The sequence below is a fragment of the Bufo gargarizans genome, unplaced genomic scaffold (assembly GCF_014858855.1).
Source record: "Bufo gargarizans isolate SCDJY-AF-19 unplaced genomic scaffold, ASM1485885v1 original_scaffold_1406_pilon, whole genome shotgun sequence".
NCBI lineage: Eukaryota > Metazoa > Chordata > Amphibia > Anura > Bufonidae > Bufo > Bufo gargarizans.
This window is the reverse complement of record NW_025334344.1, coordinates 310,006-329,765: the sequence shown is the minus strand read 5'-3', so window position 1 is coordinate 329,765 and position 19,760 is coordinate 310,006. Positions and strand designations below refer to the sequence as shown.

Below are 19,760 nucleotides of genomic sequence, written 5' to 3'. Positions count from 1 at the left end.
ATTATAAGTGGCAGACAATAGATGTCGCGCCCCTCCACCTCTTTTCAAGCTTGTTTTCTCCAGAGTAACATAAATAGCTTCTTTCACACCTCTTTTGAACCAGTCCTATTCTGTGTCTAAGATGCAGACCTCACTGTCATCAAACTAATGTCCTTTGTCCTTAAGATGTAGGTACACAGCTGAATCCTGACTGCAGATTTTGGCTTTTCTGTGCTGGACCATGTGCTGTGTAGAAATTCTTGGTACTCCTCACTGCACTGGACTGCAAACACAATATTGCTATTTTTGTGTTTTGCTGTTGGGTCTTTTGAGTGAGCCCATTGTGGATATGCACAAGGGCCCCATTGAGGTGTGCAAATTCCATTATCTTAGCCTCTACACTGGTTGAGATCCTGTAAACCCGGCGGTGTAGGGTTCTGATGACCCTCAGTTTGTGATCCAGAGGATGGTAGGAGTCAAAAAGCAGGCACTGGTCTGTATGAGTAGGTTTCCAGTTGACTCCAGTTTCCAGCCTTCCTCCCTCTCAAACTGTTAACAAGCAGTCTAAGAAAGCCAGTGTGTTTTTCTGCTTCTCTTGTAAACCTGATATGGCGGTCCACTGCGTTGATGTGTTTAGTAAATGCATGTGACTTTTATCCTAGGTCACATCCACATATCTGAACCAGTGACTGGGTGCAATTCCCAAAAAGGTGTTTAGGGCTTTATGTCCCATCTCGTCCTTGTACAGGTTAGGTTACTTTCACACTAGCGTTTTTACTGGATGCGGCAGGGTTCAGCAAAAACTCTTCAGTTACTGATAATACAACCATCTGCATCCGTTATGAACCGATCCGGCTGTATTATCTTTAACATACCCAAGACGGATCCGTCATGAACTCCATTGAAAGTCAATGAGGGACGGATCTGTTTTCTGTTGTGACAGATTGTGTCAGAGAAAACGGATCCATCCCCATTGACTAAAATTGGGGGTCATGCCGGATCAGTCTTTCTCCGCATCCCAGGACAGAAAGCAAACTACAACATGTTGCGGTTTGCTCTCTGGTATGGGAAAGCAACTAAACAGGACGGAATGCATTTTGGAGCATTTCGTTCTGTTCAGTTCAGTTTTGGCCCCATTGACAATGAATGGGGACAAAAGTGAAGCATTTTTATTTTTTCCGGTATTGAGACCCTATGACAGATCTCAATACCGGAAAACTAAAATGCTAGTGTGAAAAGTGGCCTTAGCTACAATGAGTAAAACTGGTGATCCCATGGCACAGGCTTCAAATTTGTTACATGGGTTCTCTTTAACACCATAAAGAACATTTTAGAGAGGTCAAGAAGATATGACATGACTAAAGCTACATCTTGCTTGGCCTCCTGTAAAATCATTGAAGAATGTGGTGCATAACTGAGGGGGGGGGGGGGGCCTGTCTACATAAGGTCTCACAGCTGACAGTGCATATCAGAGCAAAAACTAAGCCATGAGAGGAAAGAGCTCAGAGACAGAATTGTGTGGAGGCACAGATCTGGAGAAGGGTACAAAAAAAAACTGAAAGTCTGGAACAACTAGGACTCTTCGTAGAGTTGGCCTCTCCTGCAAACTAAGTAATTTGGGGAGGAGGGCCTTGGTAATTCAGGTGAGCAAGAAGTCAATGGTAACTCTGGCTGAGCTCTAAAGATCCTGTGTGCAGATGGGAGAAACCTCCAGAAGGCCAATCATCACTGCAGCACTCCCTCAGTCTGGGATTTATTGCAGAGTGGCCAGAAAGAGCTCTCTCATCAGTAAAAGACATAAAAAAGCCCATCTGGAATTGCAAAAAAATCACCTAAAGGACTCTCAGACTGTGAGAAACAAGATTCTTTGGTCTGATGAAACCAAGATTGAACTTTTTGGACTCAGCTCTAAGTGTCATGTCTGGAGGAGGAAACCAGGCATTGCTTATCACCTGCCCAGTCCTATCAATACAGTGAAGCATGTTGGTGATAGCATCATGCTGTTGGGGTGTTTTCCAGCAGCTGGGACAGGAAAACCGGTCAGGTTTAAAGGAAAGCTGAATGGATCAAAGTACAGAGATATTCTTAATGAAAACCTGATCCAGCGTGCTCTGGACCTCAGACTGGGCCAAAGGTTCGCCTTCCAAAAAGACAATGACCCTAAACATGTAGCCATGGCAACACAGGATTTGCTTAGGGGCAACTCTGTGAATATTCCTGAGTGGCCCAGTCAGGGCCCTGACTAGAACCCAATCAAACATCTCTAGAGAGACCTGAAAATGGCTGTCCAAAGGGTCCTGATCCAACCTGACAGAGATAGAGAGGATCTGCAGAGAAGAATGGCAGACAATCCACAAATCCATGTGTGCAAACCTTGTGGCATCATACCCAGGAAGACTGGAGGCTGTAATCACTGCTAAATGTGTTTCAACCAAGTACTGAGTAAAGGGCTTGAATACTTATGTTAATGCAAGATTTTAGTTTTTCCTTTTCAATACATTATCAAAGATTTCAAACATTCTGTTTTTCTCATTATGGTATTTTGAATGCAGAATGATTGGGAAATACTTGCATTTTAGGACACAGCAAAATGTAAAAAGGGGGCAGGGTAAGAAGATTTTCTAAATGTATTGTATATGGTAAGGTGTCCAACTGAAGTGGAGATGGCCCCCTACCACAGCAAAGTAGGCATAATAATGGGGGAGAAATAGGCTATTTATTGTAAGTAAGAATGCTAAGGATTAGGGGTAGAAGGTATGCCATGGGCATAACTATCAGGGTAGCTGCTGCTATGGTCACAACAGTTAAAGTAGCCATTTGCCACTTTATAAAATGAATCATGGAAGAGGAGAGAAGTGGTTACTGTTGAGGTGGTCATGGTGCAGAAGGGACCACTTTCACAATTTACTATGAGGTCCTTATGGTTACTTTTTATGCCTCTGGGTAGACAGAAGGCACTTGTGATTGCCCGCCCATATTCTTTCATTCCAAGAGAAGTTGTTCTGTCACTGGTCTTAAAGATCAAAAGCAATCTTCACCCGACTCACAAGTTTCACATTCTACCTAATTTCTCACTTTTGCTTGAAGCTTTTCTTTGCAGAGAACTGGATTCTCCAGATAAGATATAGAAATGTCCGCACATTGTAGATTTCCTCCTTCCTACACTTTGCTTGCTAAATGCTGACCTCTCTCATGCTCTGGTTGGCTTGATACAGGACTCTGGCTTCTTTCTTTTTATCTCTGGCTGAGTCTTTAGGCTTACATTTATGGGATGTTTGCTTGCACAAGAAACATGTAAGTGTTTAGTTCCATAATTATGTTATGAGGGAAGGCTCCTGGTCCAGAAGTATTTCTAGCTGTGTCATGTTGGTAACAGTTTTATATCGTATATACATTTTTCCACGTTTATTTATTATATGAGTAAAGCATTATGTCTATATTTGTAGCAGGTTTCTGTTGCTGATGTCTGTAGTGACTGTGTTTTATCTAACCATAAGCATACAACTTTAGTGGTGTTATTCTATGTGTTGTTAAATACTTTTGTGTTAAAAAAAAAAAGTATTATAGCAGTGATACCTTTATTCCCTAACCAAAAAAAATATATGTTTGTAAGCTTTCAGAGCACAGAGGTTCCTTTATCACACAAATGAATGACTGTGAGAAAGGCACAACATTTAAAGGGCATCTGTCAGCAGATTTGTACCTATGACCTGTTACATGTGATCTTGGCAGCTGAAGACATCTGTGTTGGCCCCATGTTCATATGTGCCCGTATTGCTGAGAAAAATTATGTTTTATTATATGCAAATGAGCCTCTAGGAGCAACTGAGGTGTTGCCATTACACCCAGAAGCTCTGCTCTCTCTGCAAATACTGCGCCTCCGGCACTTTGATTGACAGGTTAGGTGTAACAATGTTTTCACTACCTGGCCCTGTCAATCAAAGTGCAGAGGGTGCGGCAGTTGCAGAGTAAGTAGATCGTCTAGGTTTAAAGGCAACGCCCCTGTTGCCCCTAGAGGCTCATTTGCATATATTTAAACATAATTTTTCTCAACAATATAGACACATGTGAACATGGGACCGACAGAGATGCCTTCAGCTGCCAAGTGAACGTTAAACAGGTCAGCCAGTTTCAGCTATTAATCTGACAGATGCCCTTTAAAAGATCTGTGTATGCGGTGATAAATCATCAAGATCAGACCGAGAAATAAAACTGTGGTTATTGTTACATAAGGCCTTTGTGCTCTGAAAGCTTGCAAACACAATTTTTCTGGTTAGCTAATGAAGATATCAAAACGTAGTTTTTTTTTTAAAGAACACAGAAATTTTTAACATCACATAGGTTTTTCAGGCTAACATGGAACCATGCTATTTTTGCCATACACCTGGTGTTATTCTGAATGTGTAAGTTCACCCCCAGCAATTTACATAATGTTCCTGTAAAACGGAGTCCATGCACACTTAGGCTACTTTCACACTAGCGTTCGATCGGATCCGTTCTGAACGGATCCGATCATATTAATGCAGACGGAGGCTCCGTTCAGAACGGATCCGTCTGCATTAAAATGGCAAAAAAAAGCTAAGTGTGAAAATAGCCTCGGACGGATCCGTCCAGACTTTCAATGTAAAGTCAATGGGGGACAGATCCGCTTGAAGATTGAGCCATATTGTGGCATCTTCAAACGGATCCGTCCCCATTGACTTACATTGTAAGTCTGGACGGATCCGCACGCCTCCGCACGGCCAGGCGGACACCCGAACGCTGCAAGCAGCGTTCAGCTGTCCGCCTGTCCGTGCGGAGGCGAGCGGAGCGGAGGCTGAACGCCGCCAGACTGATGCAGTCTGAGCGGATCCGCTCCATTCAGACTGCATCAGGGCTGGACGGCTGCGTTCGGGTCCGCTCGTGAGCCCCTTCAAACGGAGCTCACGAGCGGACACCCGAACGCTAGTGTGAAAGCAGCCTTAGTAGTAATGGTGTGGCAGATAGCCACACCATAAAAAAAAACTGTCCAGCTGCGTAGACCAAATTCACAAAAATGTTTGCAATTTTACACCAGTTTTGAAAAATACTATGGGTGGAAAATTGTTGTGGTTACCAATGTTATTGAGCTTCACTCCAGGTTTATGACTAGGACTTTTTAAAAACGTCACAATAAAAGTCCCAAAGCCACTCCAGTAAGGTGGTGGTGCAGAAAACTGGAGTAGCATTTGTAGACAAAAACATATGGTTAAAGAGCCAACCGTCATGTAAAAGCATCTGAACAAAAATGCACAAAGTGGTTTGCATTATACATATTTAATATAATCCTGGTTTTAATATTAAAGTGCTCTTTTTACTTTGTTCACTAGACATTTAAGTAGGTTATTACTGCTGTGACACCAGTATACTGCACCTACAGGTCTTTGGTTGGGATGTTGAAGCTGTAGAAATGTTGAATATGTTGTTATTTTTCATTATCTCGTTTTAGTCCTGAGTTACAGCATGCATTCTTGCGCAGAGCTGAAATCACAATTATTGCCATAAAGGGATTGTCCAGGTTCAGAGCTGAACCCGGACTTTTCCCCATTTTCACTCAGACAGCCCCTCGATATGAGCATTGGAGCATTTTATTTTTTACGCCGTTCAGCATTATGCTCTGAACCCGGACAACCCATTTAAGCGTTTACATACCATAGAGACGTTCCAGGGGCTGTTATGGGTCCCTTGGATAGAGTTTTTTTTTTAGCAAACAAGTAAGTGGGGAATGGTGTGGGGTTACCATAACCTCCTGTCATGGTTGGTTAGGAGTTTGGTGGTGAGCTCAGGGTTTACACATAGTGATGATTTACATTCTGGATCGTTTAGTCTACACGCCATTCACTGTGACTTAATCTGGCATTTAAATAACTAACTCTCAAACTATATTATACAAGTTCCCAACATTTATCCCCTATCCTGTGTACATGTCTGATCGCTGGGGCTCTGACCACTGAAAGCACCAGTAATCAAGAAAACTGTGGTCCAGGAGTTCCCTATAAGAATGAAAAAGTGTTGCACATGCATAAAAACCAACCTATTAACTTCTATGGAACTGCCAAGTACAGTGCATACTGGAAGTACCATAGAAGTGTCTTTATGAAGGGTTTTCATGGTTGTTGGGGCATGCAGTAATTGGACCCCCAGCGATCAGACACTTCCTCTGTGACCTATCTGGATAGGGGTATCTGTTTTTAGTAGGACATTCCTTTAAATTTAAAAATAATTTAAATGCAATAGTATTAATTTGATTCTTTATTTCCTAGGTTTCTTCTGCTCACTGTCTGAAAATGTTCTGTTGTCACGGCATCTGGTAGAAGACAATTTTTGGCCAGCGTGCCATGACGTCCCCTGCAGATGAAGAGGTAGATATTGCAGACTGGCTCTGTGACATTCATTTGGAGAGATACCAGGACAATTTCAGGCAGCATGGCTACCACCGAGTTAAAGATATTCTGTCAGTGGAGAATGAGGTCCTTCAGCAAATTGGTATTGGTGCCACAGGCCACAGGAAGAGAATAATTAGTCAATTGAGAAATATATCGGGTGACTCAAAGTTACTTTCCCCTTCAAGTAGTATGGAGACATCAGAGTCTCTTGAATATCTAAGCAAAGAAGAAAAAGACAACAGCACTGGTAAGAAAGATCAAGCAGATGGAAAAATAATTTATACGGAACCCATTGTCAAGCCAGTGCCAAAGCCAAGAACTGTATTCAATAAAAGTACTATAACAACAAATAAGGATCTTGTAGTAGCCATGATGTCCACCACATCATCATCATCTGATTATTTAGAACCTAATTCAGCTACAGCTAAAAAGGCTTCCTCTCTTCAGGAAACAACTGTTCCAAGAGGAAGCAGCTTGGATACAGAGAACTGTAATTCATACACAGGGCTGAAGCCAGAAGGGGTGGAGATGGAGGCTGGTTCTTCTCAGTATACTTCCGCTGGGGTTGGGAAAACATTCCATCCCATTCCTCCTCTCCCTATGCGTCAGAACAAAGAAACTTCACAAACTGGCTCATCTTACCAGCAATACAAGCTTCAGATGGAAGCGGATACCATACAGTGTTCTCCATTATCGATTTTGTCTTCCTTTGCTGGAAGTAAAGAGGAAGTTACCTCCTTTTCAACCAGTCCTCCATCTCCACAGGAAACACTAACAATGATATCCAATGAGATCTATTCTGGGTTTGGTCCCAGGACTGACTCTGTTAGCTGTCCTACAGACATTAAAGGAACACAAAATTATTTAAATCCCCCTGACATGATTAAGCAAGAAACAACACCAACGCCAGAAAGAATAAAGTAAGTACAATCTTGAAACTATTTGAAATTTCAGCTAGATACTATGAAAATTATATTTTGCATTTATTTTTAGAAAATTGCATTCAAACCTATTCAAATCTAACATTTTGTGTTAAAATTATACGTCAATATATTATTATCAACAATAATTGGATTTCATTTAGATTAATTTGTGTACTTCAAGTTTGGAGTTACAGTATATTTGTGTGCATGTATCAATTATATAGTACATATAAAGCTAGTGTACTTTGTAAATAAGGTATGATGCAGCTGCTATGGTATAGTGTAAGACATAAAAAAAAAATCACATCCAGTTGTGCAAATATGGGTGAATAACTTTAAAAAGTACAATAGCTATTTCAATACCAGATCTATATGAGATAATATTTCAGTCACACTACAGTATAATACAATACAGTAAGTTTCATAACTTTTTTTATTTTTTGGAATTATACAAACTGTAAAACAGCATATGAGGAGGTTAATATATTAAGCCCATATAGGTATTTTTGCTGGGAACATTGGGTTCCTACAGATAAGTATACAGAGTGAGCCAACCATGGAAGTCTAAGAGTTTCCTGGAGCCAATGGTTAAGGAAAGGGTGGAGATTACTTTACAGCTGGATTCAGACAATTGAAGGAAGTCTTGACCTTGCTGAAATTATAATAATGACTTTACAAAACTTGTTAAAGGCACTAGCTGCACCCAAGCAATGCATGCTTTGGGGAGAACAATCTTTGCATTTTTCTCATGAACATAAGAATTTGATTTTTCTATACCTTCTACACCATTGCATGCATGGATAATAGGCACCGCTGCAGCAAAAGCAGGGTGGATGCATTTTGTTACTTCATCGTGACTAGCATTTAAACCTGATTAGTGGCTGCTTCATTTAGATCACCGCTGATGAGGAATTCAACTGTAAAACCTGCCCCAATGAAGAACACACCGTCACCGACACCAGGAAGCATGCAAGATGGTGTTTGTCCAAGGCCAGCTCCTGTAGGGATTTCTGCTTCCCCGACTACTTCACGGTTGAGGACTACTGCCCCAGGGAGACCACTGCCTGTTGGTAATCAAGCTCAACTATTTTCAAACCAAAAAAGGAGTACAGTTTCTATTACATTTTCTACTGCCTCTTTAAGACCAAATCCAGTAGGAGATTCTGGGTCACCAAGGCTTCCAAGAACAGGACAGGTTGCTTTCCCTCGACCTGCACCAATTGGGCATTCTGCATCTCCAATGTTGCCTCGAGTGAGAAATTCTCCTCCACAAAGGTCAGAGAGCCCACAGAATGATGACATTTGTATACAACCAGTAACTAATCCTACATCTTCCAGACAAGTGAAGAAGAAACAAACTACAATGCGACAAGAGGTAACAGGCAATACATCATTGCAGAGGCAAAAGTCTGTAACTAAAAACACATTACATCCTTCACCAGTTGTTAGAAAAAATTCCTCAGGATCTCCACCTGGGCCGAATGAGATTTTACAAAGGCCAACTCCAGTTGGGAATGCTGGTTCATCCAACACACCATCCATTCATGCTCCATCTCAGAAGTCATTTTTGTTGAGGTACACAACTCCCTTAAGGCCTACAGTTTTGAAAAATGTCTCAGGAGCACATTCAGATCCACACAAACCTGTATTTCATACACAATCACGTGTAGCAGAGCCGGAATCTGTCAAAAGTGTCATCAATCCCACCAAAAATATGTCAAAGAGACCCACACCTATGGGAATTTCACCATCTTCATCGCTCAAAAAGCCATTTACCAAGAAGCCTGTTGCAAATGTACCATCACCAAGAACAGCAGTGAGCAGCTTGCCTAAGCTTAAATCTAAGGAATTAAAGGTAGAAGATCGTACTATATCACATCAGGGATCATTGGAAACAGTTTCTGTACCCAAAGCAAAGCCAGATGGATTGGTGCCAAGGACAAAATGTATAGTGAGTTTGGCCACACAAAAAGTAAAAGCTTCAAGAAATGATTCATCACTCAGGCTAATAGAGGCGGAACATTGTTCTGTAGAAAGAACAAAAGTGAAGGGAAGTAAGTTCTTATTGAAGCAGAAACCAGCAGAAAAAGATGGATTATCAATACAGAAATCTGCAGGAAGTGTGACTTTCCAGAGGCCAAAGCAAACAGGAAACACTGGTTCACAACCGCCTAAATGTAGGAATGTTGTGTCAAGTACAAAAATCTCACAGCCAAGTAGTGCTTTGCCAAGGTCTCTTGGGAATGCTGAGGTAAAAAAGCCTTCATGTAATACTGGAATATCACTATCAAAAGTGATCAAGAATATACCATCAGCAAGACCAAAACAAAAAGATGTTACAGTGTCCAACCTGACTACATTAAGACCACAACCCGTGGGAAATACATCCTCCAGTGTTTCTAAATTAAAGAGCACAGTTTCATTAAACAATGGAAAACTATCTGAGGGAATTGTACAAACTCCACCCAAAAAAATAGCTAGTAACCTTTTGCCAAGGTTACCATTCATGCAAAAGAAATCTCCTCCTAAAATGTCCCTCTTGAAGACTTCATCTTCCAGAGCAGGGGAGAACAGTTATTTGCTCTGTTCTCCAGGGAAGAAAAAGGCACCTAATGTCACAGAAGAGGAAGAGAGTGATATGAATCCCTTGCTGGATATATCTTCTTCAATTGATGAAAGCTTTGACCTGCATAAAAGATATAGAGATTCTTGGGAGGTAGACTTAACTGAAGAATCTTTGGAAGCTGCATTACGTGCAAGTGCCACAACATTTAACCCAATTCAGGATGAGCATCTAGTTCTTGTAAGGCCACGGTTAATGGGATCCCACTTAAGTGATGCTTTTCTTGAGCAAAAATATCGAATTTCTAAAACAAATGATGGGTAGTGTTAAATATCTACTACTTGGAACTGTACAGAAGACACTCTGTATATTTTCTTTTCTACCCAAATGTGTCAATCCGGCAGCTTCATGTTGGCATCAATGCTTGATTGTCTACTGTTTCATGTATTTGAAAGGTCCTATCGTCATTTACAAGATAAGCATGTTATATGTTTTACATATTTACCATGAATGTGCTTATTTCTGGATTTTGTTGTTTCTTTATGAATTTGCCATGTTAGTTAGTTGGTTATGTTTGAAAGGCAGAATTAATTTTTTCTCAAGTCTCACTCTTTAGTAGGCAGAAATCTGGCACCACAACAGAGTTGTGCTTGCATTAAAGACAAACTATGGACTATACAGGAATAGGTGGATTATAAAACATAATTTTTGGGAAATTATTTAGTATAACTTGTAATCTTTTCATTAAAATTGCTGCTCTTTATGAGCTGAGAAGCTAAGTGGGTGGTGTTAAGAGTGACTGACAGCTATCTTTATATACACCCTCATACAGGGAAATTTAGCCATCATTGATAAGACTGGCTACTGAGTTCAGAAAAAGCAGAGCTTTAAATGAAAAATATTGACATTTTGCTGAATAATTTCCCATGAAACTATGTATCAATCTTCCCAGCTCCTTCTGCAGTATACATATGTCACTGCATTTTCATGGGTCACCTTTACATCCTGTATTTGTCACTGTTTTGGAAATTATTCAGAGGTGGAGCTACATACATCAACCGGGACCATTAAAGACTCTAACCTATCGATGTGTTTAATCACCAATAACCACATTAGACTTTCCATTAGAACATATGTACATGCTCTTTAGGTCTCATCTTTTATTCTCAGAAGAAATAAGTTGTTGTCAGAGGACTCTGGCAGTGGTCTTCTCCCTCTCCCCATTTGTGCTCATATAAGTTCAATACAGGTAGATTGGGCAGCTGTAGTGTTAGTTATAAATAGATTCCAGAATATGGCTTTGTATCATTTAGTTTTCTGCCACTACTGGATAGTGGAGGAACATGATGTAGATGTTTTTGTTTAACCTTTGTGTAGCTTTTTACGAAGTGAAATCTATATTTTTGTAATCTTTTCTTTGAAAAAGGAAATTGAACAAAAGGATATGTAATACATATAGGTGTATTTTATTTTTGGTATCATTTTAAAATGCTATTTCCCTTTCTTGCACTTTCTTGATCGTTTTTGTAATATGTGCAGAGTTCATATGTCGTTGTTTCTAGAATGTGGATGAAATTTGCATTCCTCAGCACTTCTTGTTTTTTAATTATTATAATTTTTTTGAATTTTTTAAAAATTGGTGTTTCATCAAGACAACCCCATTCCATGTGTCCATGGACATCATAGAGGTGGCGATCGTGGGGAGATACCTCTATCGATTAGACATAATGGAGAACCTCTGATAGCAACTCTCGCTCTGGTGGACCTGGACCATATATTTGGTGCCTGGCTTGTAATGCTACATTTTCCTTGCAGTGGTCACAATGTCTCCTGGCAATGACAGCTGATCACCAAAGGTTTCTGAACAACTGAGCTGATCAACTCTGTCATACAGCAATTTATCCTGAGTTTATGGGGACATGATCTTGTTATTAGAAGGCTGGCTGTTTTGATTGATGGGAGAGGAAATGAGCAGTGATTTTGATAGCTACCCTATGGAGATACATCAGATTGGGGGTTCTTCTTGTATTTCTGATCAATATTCTAGCTATCTATCGTAAGGAAAAATATTGAAACTATTATTTTTCTTTTGGTAGGGTTAAATGTGAGTTTCAGTCATATCTCTTGCATGTAGTAATATTAAATGCATGCTAAAATGTATACATTTGTTCATGATCTGTGAGGTGAAAATGGTTACAAAGGATGAAATTATGGTAACTAAAGTTTTTCCTGATGTCTCCTACTTTCAGATTTTAGGAATAAGGCTGCTTTCATATCACAGCTATTAATTCCATTCTTCTGCTCCGTTATAGGAGCAGAATAACTAAAATAACAGAAGTGCCAGATTTGGCAAGTAACTGACAGCAACGGAGCCTATCCGATCCCATTGGCTATATTGGGATCCGTTAGGTTTCTGTTCGGGAGAAAGTTGTTTTTTTTTTGCGGAGAAAAAAGTCCTGCATGTAGGACTTATCTCCCCACTATCTTTAATCAACTATGTGATGGAAGCCCCAAATGGAGCCATCCGCACAGATGTGAAGGTAGCCTTAGAAAGCACTATTTGCTTGGGAGACAGAAATGTCTCATGTGCGCTCTGCTCAATTTGTACAGGCTTTAATAATATACAGGTGACTTTTATACTGTCTCCAAGATAGAAGGAGATCCTATGGTGAATCTGTCAGGTAATTTCCCTAGTTTAACTAACATCAAAACGCTGTACATGCATGCTAAACATACCTTTATGTCATTTGGCTCTTTTTTGAATGTCTTGACAATGTCAAAGGTGCTTTGCTTCTGAAAGTTCCCAGGCCCGGTGCCCTCCCCTGCTGTGTGCTCCTCCCCTACTTTGTGCTCCTCCCCTGAGCTCCCAAGGCTTCCCCCCACTCTCCCCTGACATGCAAACGATGCAAACAGCACACAGCGGGGAAGCGCTTCATCGTCTTGACATCTGTGGGAGGAGAACACAGCAGGGAAGGGCAGTGGGCCTGGACACTTTCAAAAGCAAAGCAGCCCCTCCACCTCTGGACATTTTCCCTGAATGTTCAATAAAGAGGCAAATGACGTAAAGGTATGTTTAGCATGCTTGTACAAGGTTCTGATGGCCATTGCTGGTAGTTAGATTAGTGAAATCTACCTGACAGACTTTAAAGTGTACTTATTATACTTCATCTCTCTGATGTGGTAATGGGGTGAAAGTGAAGGTAACCATACACAGTAGATGAATGTTGGGCTAACCCACAGATTTTAGCAGGACAGGCCAACCTAACCATCTAATTTGTATGGATGTATCCAGACTCTTAATGACAGCAGATGCTGGGAAAAAAGGGTCAGACAGGCTGGATTTCAATATGCCTATGTAAGTTCTAGTGGGAGAGAGGTGTCTCACTCCATTGAGAAAACATGCATATTTGGCCTAGCATGCACATGTATGGTGGGGTCAGGAGAAACAGCTATCTAAGATGTATGTCCACCATTTGTAATCCAAACGAGCCCACTCTTTATAGGTCCCCTAATTCTACATTAGAGAGCAGCAGCACTTAAAGTGGTGTGGCGTCTGAACTACATATCATGCTAACTGCAAATTAATGAAATTGATGCTTTCCAGAGCTATCTCATCATACATATAAATACTTCATTTTTATTTTGAATATAGATCCTATAGAAAATGTTATATGATCTCACATGGTGTAAGTTGGTGGCCCCGGTAAAGGTTTTACATATGACCAGTCCTGAACAGTCTTTATAGCATGTCGATGAAGCCTGCCGATTGAGGAGCAAACTACTGAGGCGGGCATGTACACATTGAACCCTTTTTATTAAACTATATAATAAAACAATGTACTGTATATACACATATACAAATATCTCCATAATGTCTATACATTGTACGTGAATACACAGTATGTCTAAGGGCTGTAGTAAACCAACAGATTATCTGACCAATTTCTGTCCAGTCAGACCAATAATTGGTGTGTAGAACAAAAGATGTGTGTGTGTGTAACCGGCCATCTGACCAATGACTGGTCAGAAAATCTGTCGGTGTAATACAGGCCTAAGCAAAGCATCATCTCAGCTGCAAAGATCCCTATCTGTTATAATGCACACATATTTTTCTCATTTTTGTTTGTTGTAAAACATACCTGTGTGGTCGATATTCAACAATAAAACAATATATTCCTAACAGCAATATTTTAGGTGATTTTGTATTATTTGTGGTGTTATAATAATTACAATAATTCAGCCATCTAAGTAAATTTCTTATATGTAGTATTAGTACATAGAGAGAATTTATCATAAATTAGGCACATCCTCTGGCAGTCTGTGCACCTAAATTGAAATCTGCATCAGCTAAGTGCTGGGGTAGATTTCAGTCTTTTTTATGCTAGCCTACCCCCTCCCTCTTACCACGCCCCCGTCTCAGGAAAGTGGAGTGGTCAGCTTAGAAGCGCCACTTCCGCCTAAATTGACACAAGGTTTGTGGCTTTTTTTTACGCCAGAAAACTGACAATGGGGGTTGATAAATTCTTTCCACAGTATTTTCTATATTTGTGTTATTTGTTCAGAGTTGTTTCTCAACAAGGCATGTTTCCCATTTACACTGAGTTTTTGGTGCTGATTTTGGAGGCCCTCCAACTCAAAATCAGCTAAAATAAAGGTGTTCAAATCAGCCTTCCATATTTTAGTGGGAAACAGCACTTGTGGGGTTTTTTCCACGTGGAAAAAGAAGCTGCATTCCCTATTTTGGGGCAGAATCCACCCTGAAACTCCCATTGAAGTGAATGGGAATTATAAAAAAAACAGCTCCATACATGTCCATGTGGTCTTTGCACGTTTTCTGAAATGTTTATGGTGCGGATCCGCCCTAAAAACCACATGCTAAGAATGCAGTTTTGTATTGAAATAAGTATGGAAACGAACGCGCATGTATTCCGCACTTAATTTTTTAGGCAGATTTTCAAAAACCTTCATGTGAACATACCCTTATAGTCTGTCTAAAAGGAGCCTAAAAACAGCAGCAGGGTAAAAGGAATATGGAATATAACTAACCTCATGTTTCAAGGGCTGAACTGCCATATAAAATACTTTGCATCTCTCAATGTCCTAAAATTCGGTGTTATTTAGTGGTCTACTGTACATGTCTTCTACAAACATGGCCAACCATTAAACATGAGAGGCCTCAACGTGTGTTTGAATATGAAAGCAGTGATCTGATTGGATGCTGTGGGAGCACCTTGAGTCTACTCGGCTGGCCCACCTAATGTAGTTTAGTATTAAAGTTCTGTATCAGTCTTCATATTCAGATTCACCTCAAGAAGGATTGATTAACCTTTTTTTTAGATGTGTGCATAACTTTTTTAAATTAGAATTTAGAAATCCAGCACACACTCTTAGGGTATGCTAAGGTCGCAAAACCCGAGTAACCATACGAGCCGCAGTTGGATTTAATTTACCCACAGATTTATGCCACCATTAACAATGAAGACCGAGTAAACAATGCAGTCCTATTTAAATTTTATTTTGCTGCGGCTTCAGCGGCTGCGTGATAGTCGGCCACAAGGCAGGAGCATCGCAGCCACGACATACCCCTAGATCCTGTGCATATAACAGAGCGGTGAGACCTTTGTGATATAGCCATATGGTCATGGGTTGTCCTGCGCGGACAGTGCCGTATGCACCGCTGTAGCCAATGACTGGCCTCAGCAGTGACATGTCGCCAAGCAATACATCACTTCTAGGTCACATGTGGGAACGTCACCACTAAGGCTAGTCATTGATGCACATGACCCCATTTGTGCAGAAAGTTTACACGCGGGACCCAGAAGTGCCATGAATACAGTCCAGGAGCCGTGGAACTGGAACTGAGCATCGAGGAGCAGGTAAGTATACTTCACGTCACAGGTCCTGCTAGATAGATGGAGCTAAAAAAAAAAAAAAACGTGGACAACCCCGTTAGACAGATCAACAAGTAAATAACCATACATTTTAAGTTTTATCTTGAAAATAAAGTTATTTTAGCTAATAATTTTCTCCACTATCAACATGCACATTTACCAGCATTTGAGTCCCCATGGAGCCGGATTGGGTGTTGGTTTGGTTATTGGCTGCTAGGCGAGACATCTCTGATTCCACTTCTCTTTCGAAAGAAACTATATAACATGGATGTTGTGATTGGTTGTCTTTAAAACTTAGACCTCCTCTCCATCACCTCATTACTTGTTATATCCGTTGTGAAAGATTTAATTGGTAATGGCTAGATCCACTGTCAGGAATATAATTGCTTGGAGGCTAAATGAAAAATAGGTGACTCTTGCCAGGGTTTGGATGGATTGAGATCAGAAACTAATTCACTTTGGCCATCAGAGATATCGGCAAGTATGGACAACATACCTTCAATAATTCCATTTGTGTGGACTTTTGGAATTGCAGGTAGGAGGAGAGCTGTAGCATTTTCTGTGTCCAAATGCAAACTTTTTAACTGCCCCCCCCCCCTCCCCAACAACGAGCCGTTACTTCAAAATGACATCATACCAGGATCTACATATACTGTACTAAAAGGTGAAGTGTTCAATTAAGGTGAAAAGCTCTGTCTAACAAATTATTATCATGGAATGAATCTGAGATATTATTGCACAGCCACTGTTCTCCTAATGGTCTAGCAGAAATAAAAGCCTTTAGACATGCTGCTCGGCAGGAGGGCACATAATAACAGTACATTAAGCTGCACTGTTCATGATTAAAGGGGTTGTCTCATGTGTACTAGTGTTGGGCGCGAATATTCGAATCGCGAATATGAATATTTAAAATATAGTGATATATATTCGTAATTTTGAATATTCTAGATTTTTTTTTCCATCAGTAACCTCCCTTCTTGCTCTTGGGCCAATGAGAAGGCTGCAATGTCCTTGTCAGAGCTTAGCAACATCCCTAGCAACCAATAGGAAAGTTGCCTACCCCTTACTATTACTATATAAGAACCTCCCCAGCAGCCCTTGTATGCAGTTCTGAGAGCGACAACAGTGACATTGCTGTGCTCTGTGCTTTCCACTCATTACATTAGATAGATAGCTAGCTTATATATATATAACACGGAAAGTTAGTGGGAGATAGTCAGTGTAGGTTATATCCTTATATAGTGTAGCTGATTAGTTCTGCTGTACATACATACATGCTACATACATGCTGTGATGTCTCAACAATATTTAATGCATTGATCAATAATATGTAGTCAGACCTGCTAAAATGTGAAGTTTTATATATTGCGGCAAAATATTTGCATCATTAGTGCCGATTAGCACAATCACGAATATATTGGAGCACTCTAACTGCATATAAAGCCATTTTTAATGTTTTGCCATGCCAATCATTTTCTCCAGTCTCAGGAAATTTCTAGCAGCATGGAAATTTTAAGAAAAGTGACCCACGCCTGTATTTCGCGTGCATTATGCGAGTATTACATTGCCAATTTTTCGCAATCAAGGAAATAATAGTGAATTCTCGAATTTGCGAATATATGATGAATATTCCCCCAAATATTCGTGAAATATCGTAAATTCGAATATCGCTTCTCCCGCTCATCACTAATGTGTACTAATAGCACATATGGATATCTATAAGACAGAATCGATCCAGTCCATCTGTGCATTGCATGGACAGCCATGTATACAGGTCCTTCTAAAAAAATTTGCATATTGTGATAAAGTTCATTATTTTCTGTAATGTACTGATAAACATTAGACTTTCATATATTTTAGATTCATTACACACCAACTGAAGTAGTTCAAGGCTTTTATTGTTTTAATATTGATGATTTTGGCATACAGCTCATGAAAACCCAAATTTCCTATCTAAAAAAATTAGCATATTTCAACCAACCAATAAAAGAAAAGTGTTTTTAATACAAAAAAAAGTCAACCTTCAAATAATTATGTTCAGTTATGCACTCAATACTTGGTCGGGAATCCTTTTGCAGAAATGACTGCTTCAATGCGGCGTGGCATGCAGGCAATCAGCCTGTGGCACTGCTGAGGTGTTATGGAGGCCCAGGATGCTTCGATAGCAGCCTTAAGCTCATCCAGAGTGTTGGGTCTTGCGTCTCTCAACTTTCTCTTCCCAATATCCCACAGATTCTCTATGGGGTTCAGGTCAGGAGAGTTGGCAGGCCAATTGAGCACAGTAATACCATGGTCAGTAAACCATTTACCAGTGGTTTTGGCACTGTGAGCAGGTGCCAGGTCGTGCTGAAAAATGAAATCTTCATCTCCATAAAGCTTTTCAGCAGATGGAAGCATGAAGTGCTCCCAAATCTCCTGATAGCTAGCTGCATTGACCCTGCCCTTGATAAAACACAGTGGACCAACACCAGCAGCTGACATGGCACCCCAGACCATCACTGACTGTGGGGACTTGACACTGGACTTCAGGCATTTTGGCATTTCCCTCTCCCCAGTCTTCCTCCAGACTCTGGCACCTTGATTTCCGAATGACATGCAAAATTTGCTTTCATCCGAAAAAAGTACTTTGGACTACTGAGCAACAGTCCAGTGCTGCTTCTCTGTAGCCCAGGTCGGGCGCTTCTGCCGCTGTTTCTGGTTCAAAAGTGGCTTGACCTGGGGAATGCGGCACCTGTAGCCCATTTCCTGCACACGCCTGTACACGGTGGCTCTGGATGTTTCTACTCCAGACTCAGTCCACTGCTTCCGCAGGTCCCCCAAGGTCTGGAATCGGTCCTTCTCCACAATCTTCCTCAGGGTCCGGTCACCTCTTCTCGTTGTGCAGCGTTTTCTGCCACACCTTTTCATTCTCACAGACTTCCCACTGAGGTGCCTTGATACAGCACTCTGGGAACAGCCTATTCGTTCAGAAATTTCTTTCTGTGTCTTATCCTCTTGCTTGAGGGTGTCAATGATGGTCTTCTGGACAGCAGTCAGGTCGGCAGTCTTACCCATGATTGCGGTTTTGAGTAATGAACCAGGCTGGGAGTTTTTAAAAGCCTCAGGAATCTTTTGCAGGTGTTTAGAGTTAATTAGTTGATTCAGATGATTAGGTTAATAGCTCGTTTAGAGAACCTTTTCATGATATGCAAATTTTTTGAGATAGGAATTTTGGGTTTTCATGAGCTGTATGCCAAAATCATCAATATTAAAACAATAAAAGGCTTGAACTACTTCAGTTGGTGTGTAATGAATCTAAAATATATGAAAGTCTAATGTTTATCAGTACATTACAGAAAATAATTAACTTTATCACAATATGCTAATTTTTTTAGAAGGACCTGTATGTATTGCCACCATGTAATGCTACAATTTCTCTGCAGAGATCAGAATTGGGAGATACTGGGGTTAGAGAAGCTGGCCATCGTCATGGGACAACCCCATTAAAGTTGTACATTGATTTGTGATTGCAGAAGATTCTCAGTTACTGTTTCAATGCCACTAACTCTTATTTTTTCCCCAAAAGTTTTTCAGGTTCGGCTGAAGTAGATTCACCTGCTGTTCCTGAAAGGCCTTTGTCTAGTTTTGGTAAGAAATTCTTATTTGCTATAAAAGCAACAATTCATTGCTATTACTTGCAAAGTTTGCATTATACTATTTAACCAATCAGACTGCAGCTGTGAGTCATGTGATGCCTATGCACTATTGCTTACCACACAGAGTTCAGATTTTACAACCTAGTGCAGTATTAATGGTTAAAGTTAAATGAAGACCATACTAAACATCTCCTTCTATCTGGACCCTTATGAATTTGAATTGGTGTATGACATAACTACACTAATAGTCTTAGGTACAATTTGTGCTACAAATGTATTTCAGAAATTAATCCATTCAATAAGGTATTATAAATTCTGCTTTGGCAACTGGAAATCATGGGTCACCACTTCCAATGGAAGTTGGC

The 19,760-nt window shown here is 40.4% G+C and overlaps 1 protein-coding gene across 2 annotated transcripts in view; it reads left to right on the top strand.

The window, feature by feature from the left end:
• Positions 1 to 6,249: 6,249 nt before the first annotated feature.
• ARAP3 (ArfGAP with RhoGAP domain, ankyrin repeat and PH domain 3) overlaps positions 6,250 to 19,760 on the top strand; it is an 83,176-nt gene continuing 69,665 nt past the window's right edge. For both annotated transcript variants that reach the window (XM_044274038.1, XM_044274037.1), the window contains exons 1-2: positions 6,250 to 7,303; positions 19,326 to 19,387. In XM_044274038.1, coding sequence (XP_044129973.1) covers positions 6,336 to 7,303; positions 19,326 to 19,387 — 1,030 coding nt within the window. In that variant the 5' untranslated portion in view covers positions 6,250 to 6,335. The remainder of the gene's footprint in view (positions 7,304 to 19,325; positions 19,388 to 19,760) is intronic.